This window comes from Cibotium barometz, chromosome 19 (genome assembly GCF_041138505.1).
Source record: "Cibotium barometz isolate CiBa-2024 chromosome 19, ASM4113850v1, whole genome shotgun sequence".
Taxonomy (NCBI): Eukaryota; Viridiplantae; Streptophyta; class Polypodiopsida; order Cyatheales; family Cibotiaceae; genus Cibotium; species Cibotium barometz.
The window spans coordinates 8,960,558-8,972,246 of NC_141064.1; the positions used below are offsets into that span (position 1 = coordinate 8,960,558).

Sequence of the window (11,689 nt, forward strand, 5' to 3'; positions counted from 1 at the left end):
ACATGATCACCTTTCAGTAACCTAGAAACACGTCCATACTGACACATACCTGCATAACTTAACTCCATAGAGGTTCACGTCATACCTGTGGGAGCTTGGAGGAATGGTTTTATGTCAATTGCAAAAGGAGAAAATGCCAAACCTGTTACCCGGGAATGGGGGTTATATCCTTAACAACATTCTAGAGGAATCTAAACCTAACCTCACAACAAGTTTCCTCCAAAAGATGACCTTTTGTGACTTCTACCCCACCCTTTCAATGACACGAACCCATTACGAACCACCTTGGAAACAGGCATATGTAGCTTTGTGCTACCTAAGGTGAGGAACGAGATCACTGGCACAATATGAACAATTTCAAGAGAAGGTCCTTCCATTAGTAATGAAAATATTTTCAACCCTCTAGTGAGATGAGAGTCTAGAAAGGGGGGAATTCCATGGCTGGGGGCTCTCAGAAGGAGGTCACACTAGTGGACGTGGGGAGAAACCAGAATTGGGACCTGTAGTGCCAAGCAATCCCACCCTCGCATCTAAGCAAAAAAGGGCCGGGCCCCATGTCACATGCATCCCACACTTGGATGCCACGTGGCCATATCTTTATGGCAGGTGCATTTCTTAGTGGTAACTAGCCCTTTGTGAGCCCTTGTCCACAAGGTCATGGTCAGGTGTGCACGTCCCACACATGAAGCCAGTGCATGTCCTGCATGTCTATATAACCCTCCTCTGGAATGATGTAGAGGTGTACCACGCATTTGTTAGACTTCCAGCCAGATGCATGGGCATGAGTCTAGGTCAAAAGATAGGCCTTGTAGAAGGCTATCTTATGAATGGACACCCCTGTTAAGCTTATCCAAGAACCACGAAGGAGGCCATGGATATGAAGGCTAGCCATAGGCCAAGCCTAGGCCTTAAGCCACCCCTACAGAGCCCATGGGACACTGTTAGCCAGCAAGGGCTGCCCAAAACCTCACACGTGTGAAAGTTGTTGGGTTTTATGGGTTTTATGCTGTGTATGCACCCAGAGGAGTGCTAGTGATCATCAGTAGATTACTGGGGCACTTTTTACTTCAGTTAGTGGAGGTTTTTTCCCCCAGTTTTAGCTTAGTTTCACTTATTATGGCTTATAAGTGATTTGGTCCACATGGCACACTTTATGGCCGGACCATGTGAACACAACTTTTAGGTCACATCTTTATGTGACTATTGTACTTCAATTTTTATCACTCTCAATACATGTGTAGTCGTGTTCCTCTCTCTGTCTCTCACGCCTCTTGCTGAAGTACCTTCCAAACCCTAACCCTAATAGCTGAACTCCTTCATTTGGTATCAAAGTAGGTTAGCCTAGCTGTCCGCACAGGCCATAGCCATCAGTTCGCCTGTTTCCAATTCAGCTGCAGCTGCTCAGTCAGTCGCCATCAACTGCCCGTACACTTAGTCGCCTACAGCTGCAGCCACGTACAGGTAGTCGCCTTCAGCCGTACACTCCGTACATGCACCTGTCCTGTTCCGTACTCTGCTCCGTACATTAGTCAACCAGCTACTGTTCTGTACACAACACCGTGCACGTTCGCTATCAGCTATCGTCTTCAGCTGTTTGTACAACCAGTCGCCTGCTTTGCTCCGTACACAGTCGCCTAGTACCCGTACAGTACTTGCAGGCGACCTACACTCGCCGTCAGGAGCTGCTCGCCCAGCTCCGTGTTGGGGTAAAGGCATTATGCCCACCCTTATAGTGTGTACAAGCCCATAAGTTATAGTACATAGTACACTTAGTACTTTTAATGTACTAAGTGCACTATGTGTACTAGTGCAATATACATGTGTGATAGGGGAGTCACACACTCATCTTGATGAGTTGACTTATCCCCACAACTCTCTCTCTCTCCCTTGTTTTCTCTGTGTATGTCTCTCACATGAAACCTAACCCTAATTAACTCTCCCATTCAACTGGTATCAGAGCCCTGGTTTTAGGGTTTTGTTCTCAAGGGTGCAGAGCTGGAAATCCGCGTAGAAGAGCTGCAAAACGACCTCATGTGCTGTACGGACTCCTGTGTGCTGCTGTGCAGACCTGGTAACCCTGGTTGCCTCGCTTCTTCAGCCAAGTCGTAGGCAGCGTGAGCAGCTTGCAACAGGCGTTGGTCGCTAGTCGGCTGGCTACTAGGCATGAGCAAAGCATTCAAACACGGCAACGTTGAGTCGGCGGCAACAAACAACGTTGAATCGGCGGCAACAAACAACGTTGAGTCGGCGGCACCACAACGCTGTTGACACTGCGGCTACTCCTCGCTGGCCTGCCTCGCATGCGCTTATCCGCCCAATGTTCACACAGCCTTACGCCTTGTGGACCAGCGAAGCCTAGGCTGCCTAGCGCAGGTAGCCAACAGCTAGGCAGAGGCGGCGAAGGCAGCAACGCATTGGGCGTAGAGGAGGCCTGCGCGAGAAGGACGTGTGCGCCCGAGCTTTGAAAGTGAGCCGTAGCTGCGAATGAAAAAGTAGCCTTGCCATTGCTGGAACCAGCGAACTTCGTACACAGACGGTCTCTCGACACGACCACGTGCTCTCTTTTTTGGCTTCACAAAGACCCCACGCCTGCGACCAGCCCAAACCCGACTACAAAGGTCTGCACAGATTTTAGCAGCATCAGCAAACCCCCCTTTCCTGCAACAAAAAAATCAAAAAATTACCTGAGGTATTTGCTTCAATTTTTAGGAATTTGCATGTCCAATTTGCAATTGAGCAGGTACAATCATCAATTGAGCAAGTCAGGTGCCGAATTGCTCAATTTTTGAGCAAAATTGGCAAAATTGGGTGACATTGGTCACAATCAGGATCAATTTGCAGGAAATTGGATGTCAAAATTTGGGACTTTTGATGTATTTGTGCAATTGGGCATTCATACATGCTGTATGATGTGAGAAATTGCACATTCAGGCAAAATTGCAGCAAATTGCAGTGCAAATCAAGGGGCTTTTGTGCCGATTGGGTTGATTTGCATGCAGGCACTCGCATTTGATGCTTTGGGCAATGTGTTGATGCCTGTCAAGCACTCAATGTGCCTGTAAATCAAGGAGCTTTCATGTATTGGATGTATATGTGGCCAGGGGGAAGCATTATAAAGACTCTGGATGCCTTCATGTGCGTCAATGTACCATGTATGATCAGCAATTGATCTTAAATCAAGGGGCTTTTCAAGATCGTATGCTTGTTGAGCTTGGCAAAGCAGCAGGCAAGACATTTATGCCTTGAATCCTCAGAAATCAGCTTGCAGTCAAGGGGCTTTTGCCCAATTTCTGTTCGGGACTGTTGTATGCAGTGTTCGGGACTGTAAAAGTCTGATTTTCACTCAATTGGACAGCCAGGAGAGCATTTATTGCTACTGTACCTGCTGGTACAGATTTGGTACAGCTTTGTACAAGTTTTGGCATGGCTGTACACTGATTTGAGTGAGGAAAAGGTTCAATTTCAGCTGCTGTACTTGCCGGTACAGGTTTGGTACATCATTGGTGAGCACTTGGTACTGTTGTACAGTACTTCGGAAGGGCAACAAAGCACATTTAAGGTGCTGTGCTAAATCTGCAGCAACCAGATTTTGGTGATTTTATCACATACAGTGGGAGAAAATGGGAAGATATGGATGAGCTGGCAAGATCTACTATCATGTTGTCTGTGTCAGACTCTTTACTTTTCAACATTCGTGAAGAGAAGACAGCTTGGGGAATGTGGCAGAGATTGCAGGACTTGTATGCCCAGCAAAGTGCCTCAAGCAAAGTGTATTGGTTGAAGAAACTCATAGGTCTTCAAATGAAGGAAGGGGCGTCTATGACAGCCCATCTAAATGAGTTTAATGGTATTGTTAGCCAGGTCATTAATCAAAAGTTGGCAATGGACGATGAGTTCAAAGCCACTTTTCTCTTATGCACTTTGCCAGAGAGTTGGGACACATTCAGGACAGCCACTAGCAATTCGAATGCTATGCTGTCATATGCAGATGTTGAGGGTGCTCTTCTTCAAGAAGAGATGAACAGGAAAAACAACTCTGTTGGAAAGTCCAATGCAATGAATGCACATGGGAGATCCCAGCAAAGGGGTAAAAGCCAAGAACGGGGAAGGAGCAAGTCCCGCTCCAAAAAGGACTTGGAATGCCATTATTGTGGCAAGAAGGGACACATCAAAAAGCAATGCTACAAATGGAAAAATGATCAAAAGGAAAAGGGAAAAGGCAAAGACAAAGACAAAGATGAAGCCAAAGATGTAAAGCCAAAGGACAAAAGTGGAGTCAAGATTGAAGAAATCAATGTGTCATATGCACGTGACAGTGAGGATGAGGTCCTATTCACGTCTTCACTCGATGCCCATTCACTTCTTACAGGAGATGGTCATGGTATGCACTCATGGATCATTGATTCAGGTGCCTCCTTTCATGTCACAGGTTGCAGAGACTTGTTTGTCAGGTATACTGCTGGCAATGAAGGAGTAGTTTATTTGGGTGACAACCATGCATGCAAGATTCTTGGCAGAGGTGATGTGAGGCTTGTGTTTTCAGATGGCTCACAGCTTATGCTCCATGATGTCAGGCATGTGCTTGAGATCAAGAAGAACCTGCTTTCTACTGGACAGCTTGATGATGCTGATTATGTTACCACATTTGGTCGTGGAAAGTGGAAGATTAGTAAGGGCTCACTTGTTGTTGCCAGAGGCTCTAAGGTGGACACTCTTTACTTCATGCATGCAGGTGTTTGTCACCATGCTAATGTAAATGCAACCGAGCTGCCGAAAATCTCTATGTGGCATAGCCGGTTGGGACACATGAGTGTCAAAGGAATGGAGCAATTGTCTCGTTTTGGTTACTTGCCTTCTCTAAAGTTTTCAAGTTTTCAGTTTTGTCAGCATTGTATATATGGTAGGCAACTACAGTGCCCCCACAAGAAAGCTCTTGGACAGAAAGATGCTCAGTTAGAGCTTGTGCATACTGATGTATGTGAGATGCCTCAGCTTTCTTTGGGAAAGGGCAAAATACTTTGTGTCTTTTATATGCCACACGCAAGGTGTGGGTTTATCCTCTTCGTTTGAAGAGTGATACATTCTCAGTGTTTGAGAAGTTTGTTGCTCTTGTTGAGAATCAAACTGGCAAAACACTGAAGGCTTTGCGTTCCGACAATGGTGGAGAGTATATGTCCAAACAGTTTCAGGACTTTTGTGATGCTAAAGGCATCAAGAGGGAGCTCTCTACTCCTTATGATCCTCCACAAAACGGGACAGCAGAGAGGATGAACAGGACCATTCAGGAGAAGGTCCGTTCTATGTTGTCACATGCTGCGTTACCTCATGGTTTTTGGGCTGAAGCTGTTATGACAGCCGTTCATCTTATAAACACGTCACCTAACACGAGGCTTGGTGGGAAAGTGCCAGAGGAAGTATGGACAAGGAAGCCTCCGTCATACAAGCACTTGAGAGTGTTTGGTTGCGTTGCGTACGTGCAAATACACAGGGAAATGCGCACCAAACTTGATCCTAAGTCTCACAAATGCATATTCCTAGGATATGGTGACAAAGGTGAAATGGGGTATAGACTTTGGGATCCCGTGAATAGAAAGATTATACGCAGCAATGATGTCATTTTTGATGAAACATGCATGTATAAGGAGCCTGCAAGGCAACAGGAGCCTAGCAGAGTCATCTTTGATGATGATGGACATCATGGACAACAACAAAGGGCTGTAAATCAGCCATTACAGCAGCAAAACCAGCCCTTAAATGGTGTTGAAAATGGTCCAAATGGACAGCCAGAGATGGCAAAAAATATCCCTATGGATATGCCACAGTTAGAGGAAATACCGGGCATGATATTTCAGCCTTATGGCATGGAACAGGAGCCACCAATGGGTGATATGCAGGCTGGACAGCAACCTGCAAATGATGGTCATTGGATACGGAGGTCCACAAGACCCTCCAGAGCCCCTGACAGGTTTGTTCAAGGGGTTGACTACTTGATGCTCACTGACTGTGGGGAGCCCTCATGTTATAAGGAGGCTTTACAGAGGGCAGACAAGGCTCTTTGGGAGCGTGCCATGAAGTCAGAGATGGATTCTCTGCACAAAAATGGAACATGGAAGTTGGTGCATTTACCTGCAGGCAAGAAGGTTTTGCCATGCAAGTGGGTTTACAAGCTCAAAGTTGCACCAGAGGCAAAGCCAAGATACAAAGCCAGGTTAGTGGCTAAGGGCTTCAAGCAGGAATATGGTGTGGACTTTGATGAGATCTTCTCTCCAGTGGTAAAAATGACCACACTTAGAGCTGTATTAGCTTTGGTTGCTCATGATGATCTGGATTTGATTCAGATGGATGTGAAGACTGCTTTTCTTCACGGTGATCTGCATGAGGAGATATATATGCAACAACCAGAGGGTTATGCAGTGAATGGAAAGGAGAAGCTTGTATGCAAGCTGAAAAAGAGTCTTTATGGGCTCAAACAGACACCAAGGGAATGGTATCATAAATTTGATACATTCATGAAATCCCAGGATTTCAGGAGAAGTGACATAGATCACTGCTTGTACACCAAGAAAGCTTTGGATGGCAGTCTATTGATCCTCATCTTGTATGTTGATGATATGTTGATTGCCCGGAAATCTCGTAAAGAGATGGATGCCTTGAAGAAGAGGCTGCATCAAACCTTTGATATGAAGGATTTGGGTGATGTAAAATCACATTTTGGGTATGCGGATACTTCGGGACAGAAATCAGCATGTGTTGTATTTGTCTCAGAAGGAATACATTGGCAAAGTTTTGCAAAGGTTCAATATGGACGAGGGGACGAAGACTAGTACTCCTTTGCCTCCATATGTGAAACTCAGTGCTATGGACAGCCCACAGTCAGATAGTGGCAGGGCTGATATGGCCAAGATTCCGTATGCTTCAGCTTGTGGCAGTCTCATGTATGCCATGGTTGCTACTAGGCCGGACATTGCATTTGCAGTGGGAGTGGTTTCTAGATACATGGCCAACCTTGGCAAGAAGCATTGGGAAGCAATGAAAGGTGTCATGAGATACCTGAAGGGCACACAGGATATGTGCATTTGCTTTGGCAAACAGGATGCATTAGTGCATGGTTACACGGATTCGGATTATGCCGGTCATCCAGATAACCGGAAGTCTACTACCGGTTATGTGTTTACATTCACAAGAGGTGCTGTGTCATGGATATCCAGGATGCAGAAGTGCACTGCCTTATCTACTACAGAGGCCGAGTATATTGCAGCCACAGAGGCTTGCAAGGAGGCATTATGGCTATCTCGGTTAGTGGCTGATTTGGGTTATACAGGGGATATTCCATTGTTGCATTGTGACAGTCAGAGTGCCATCCAGTTGGCAAAGAACCCTATCTTTCATGCAAAGACGAAGCATGTGGATGTGAAGTATCACTTCATCAGAGAGGTGATAGAGAACAAGCAAATTCAGCTTGTTAAGATTCATACGGATGACAACCCGGCTGATCTGTTGACAAAGAGTTTGCCTCCGGAGCGGTTTGCTCATTGCAGACACTTGATGGGCATTGGATGAGGCCAGTTTCAGCCTTGATATGGCCTTGTATATTATCATGTACATGCTGATTTTTCTTTTCCTTTACTTAAGGGCACTTTGCCTTTAAGTGGGAGGTTGTTGGGGTAAAGGCATTATGCCCACCCTTATAGTGTGTACAAGCCCATAAGTTATAGTACATAGTACACTTAGTACTTTTAATGTACTAAGTGCACTGTGTGTACTAGTGCAATATACATGTGTGATAGGGGAGTCACACACTCATCTTGATGAGTTGACTTATCCCCACAACTCTCTCTCTCTCCCTTGTTTTCTCTGTGTATGTCTCTCACATGAAACCTAACCCTAATTAACTCTCCCATTCACTCCGAACAGTACCTGCTGCCAACCTGTCAACTGCTGTTTCCGTACAGTACCTGCTGCATGTACCTGCACTGTACAGTCGCCGTACATCCGCCGTGCTATCAACCTGTACCTGCACTGTACCGTACACTAGTTCCGTACAATCTACAGCCGCCTGTACCTGCAAAATCACATTTGTGGTAAGCTTTACAAGTTCTGAAATTTAGGCATTTTCTCTGTGAAAATTTTCTGGCAGATACAGGCAGATTTTCTTGCAAAGAAATCTCTACAGATTTTTTGCAAGGTTTTGGGTCCAGTAACTTTGGGCATTTTTGGGCATTTTGGCACTGTGTAAGCCATTTTTGCTGCTCTACTCAGTCAGTGGTGCATAGTGTTGCACATTCAGAGGATTGAGAGTGCAAGCATATTTGGGTTAGCTGTATTCAGTAGAGTACAGTTGCTTTCAGGGTGTCCAATGTCTCCCTTGAAATCAATCATGGAGGAATAGAAGTGCAAATGGGCTATCAGAATAACATTGATAATGACAGCCCTAGCATGAAAAGGAACACATACATTGTCCCATCTTTTGAACATTACCAATTTCTCCAGGAGCTAATCAACAATGTCTTTCCCAGAAACATCTGTTCCCATAGGACATTCAAAATGTCCGAACAGCTTGCCTTTATTAGCAACCTAGCATCCCCATCTTGATACATCAAAAGTGTCATCCTCTGAGAGACTGATAATCTGATGTTTTTGAATATTGCACTTGGATCCAGAGACATCAGCAAAACATTGGACTAGAGCCAAGACACTCCTCGCATTCTCCTTTGAGGCCTCCAAAAAAAAAAAAAAGAACCGTCTACAAAGCATTGGATTCTCAGTTGCTCTCTGTCATTGATCTGGAGACCATTCACCTGATTGTCTGGCATAGCCAACCCAAGGGCAGACAGAAGAGGATGGGAAAGTTACAGCAAACAATAAAGGGGACAACAACCTTGTCTCACATATCTTTTCACTGTGAACGAGCCAACTAGACACTGGCAGGCTTAGGTCCTCCGAAAACTCAAGGAAGAACTCCACTGTGAAAGCATCTCAACCTCCGCAATTATCGTTGCCCATCTGTTTAAGAGATTGTAGGCACTCATCCTCTGAGATATCTTGTTCCACCCACCTAGCTTGCTCATCATCTACTACCTTTGAGGGGAGATTCTCCAGCATCCCCAGAACTCTGCCTCAAATCTTTCTCTGGAGTCGTCCTCTTTGAGACTCAAAATTCCCCTGAAATAAGACACCCATTTTGCTGCCAACTCCTTAGGATCAGTAATAGTACTTCTAGAAGCATTAACAATCCTAGAAATGTTATCATGTTCCCTTTTATTCTTTAAAGCCTTGAAGAAAACTCTTGAGGGTGGTTGGATCTACATATTTTTCTAGAAAGCACCCTGCCAAGCCAACCTGAGCTTTCCTACATCTCATCGCATTTGGGCGTGCAATTTGCATATTCCTCCATCTCTTGTGTTGATAAAGCTCTGACTTGTCTAGCTTAAATGAGTGGATCCCATTTTTCCTGAAGGTCATCCAGCTCTACTCTTCTCTCCCTTTCCCAAATCCCTAAAACTTTTGAACTTTTAACTCTATTAACATAAAAAATTGGAGTCAAGTTACCTGTCAGCACCCTTGCAATAAAGAAAAATATTATCTTCTTCATCCTTGACCACAACTGACATGCACTTTCTAGCACTGCTGAACTCCAAAAATTCAAGTAGTTTATACTCCCTGCATTCAAAGGAAAAAAGACTATCATTTTTAAAAAAACACGACACAAGTCTTCCTGTGACTCCATGCATATAGTCATATGAAGTGCATAATCACTATCAGCACATGCAAGCACCTAATGTAGGCTTCCTAGCTTCAATAGGCCTTAGGAAAGCAGGATGCAGCTTACCTTGTAACCCTCTCACTAGATGCCAGATCAGGTTCTTTCACCAACACACTTGACTGTGTACGCTTGTTGAACTCAAAGCCCAGTTCTCGAGCAGCCACCACAAAAGCTCCTTCATCTGGAGACTCCGCCTCATAACTAATCTGTCCAGTTTCTTCATCTTCCTCTGGAATAGCGGTATGGCATATTGCTAAAATACGAAAAAAGTGTTGAATGTCAGATGCATTCTTTTCTTGTATCCAGCGGTTGTTCATTAATCGCTCATCCTTGAAGTTGAATCCTTTGACATGAGGCTTTTCAGGAGTAGCATCCTCCTCAATCTCACTGTTCGTAGTTTGATCAACGTCTTCCTGTAGAGGTATACTCTTCCCTTGCCTTTGAGCTGCAGCAATTTCAACCTCTGTTACACCCTGACCATAAGAAACACCAGCTATAGAGCACTTGACAAACTCCATCTGATTGCATGTCAAGGTTCCTGTCTTGTCAGATAGGATGGTATCTACTTGACCGAGTTCCTCATTCAAATTTGATGTTCGTGCACGTGCAGGTGTATCTGTCTCTTCATAATACATTTTGAGATCTTGGTTTATAAACATCGCCTGTGCAACCTTGACTATCTCAATAGAGACATATAAGGAAATTGGTATGAGGTAGCCATACAGAATAAGGGCAGTAACCAGATGTAACAGAGCTGCAATGACAGATTCCCTTGGATTGAAGAAAGCATTGGTATCATCTGGCCTCAAATACCACCAGTGAGGCGTTTGCCAACGTGTAATGATGCCAAAAAATACTGAGCCAACTGCAGATATAAGGAACAAAACAGTGAAGAGGAAGTAAATAATAAGATCCATTCTTTTCTCAATGCCACTTCTCTTTGATGGTGGGGGCGTGGCATTTTGCATTACTTTTGTATCATGACCACTGAAGATCACAGCTCCGTAGATGTATTCTGTGTTCCTTAGCTTTGAGTCCCGCAAGAGAACCTGTTGTGGCCCTAAGGGTTCTTCATGATCAGCAATCAGCAGCTTGCCAATGAAGCTGTACAGCTGTGGGTTGGGATCCTCACAAATGACCTTTGCATAGAATGATTCAAACTTTTCATCTTCGTCTAAATCCATTGTGCATTCTAATGCTCTCTTCAATTTCAAGTTGGTTTCACCATCAAGGTTCATGGTTTCTACATAACATATCCCATCTTCAAAGCTGGAAGATAGTAGTAAAAGGTCAGCTGGAAAAAAGTTGTCCTTCTCAACTTTCACAACATCTCCGACCCTCACCTTTTTCCATCCTGTGGGAGCAAACATTCCACCCCCTTGGTGTACAAGTACCTTTCGGTTATTGACCTCCTTGTCCTGCACGTTCATGTAAATGACAGAATCTCAAATGCTCTCTATAAATCAAATAGACCATCAGCCAGATAAATTAACAGTTTGAAAACCAAAACACGACATTCAAATACAATACCAACTATTGAGGTAGTCTTTATGTATATGCTTGTTTATAAAAGGTGATGGAAGGTAAATCTATCTTTACAGACAACAAAACTAGAGCTGCAGAACAAATTCAATTGAAAACAAAAAGAAAAAGTATGAGCACGCGACCATCCCACTAACTGCTTACAAATAGAGAAAACAAACTGCATGACTAGAAAAAGATCATTCTTGCACAACCAATAAATGGAAAATGTCAATGGCGAAGTTGTGTGTGTGTGCACACAAGCACATGTGTGCAGGCATGTGTGTGTGTTAAGGAAGAGAGAGAGGGGAGGAGAGGCTGATCACGTACAAAACTGTCCACGGAAATCTCATCATGAAATACCAAGAACATGAACATGAAACATGAGAGGAGCATCAGCCCCCA

At 44.4% G+C, this 11,689-nt stretch overlaps 1 protein-coding gene across 3 annotated transcripts in view; it reads right to left on the reverse strand.

The window, feature by feature from the left end:
- LOC147628196 (putative phospholipid-transporting ATPase 9) overlaps window positions 1-11,689 on the reverse strand; it is a 50,085-nt gene that overhangs the window by 22,104 nt on the left and 16,292 nt on the right. For 2 of the 3 annotated variants that reach the window (XM_086813246.1, XM_086813245.1), the window contains exons 2-3: window positions 9,830-11,181; window positions 9,550-9,660 (exon numbers count right to left, since the gene is read on the reverse strand). In XM_086813246.1, coding sequence (XP_086669372.1) covers window positions 9,550-9,660; window positions 9,830-11,181 — 1,463 coding nt within the window. Of the gene's footprint in view, window positions 1-9,549; window positions 9,661-9,829; window positions 11,182-11,689 lie in introns of those variants that run through there. The other variant, XM_086813247.1, reaches the window with a different exon arrangement.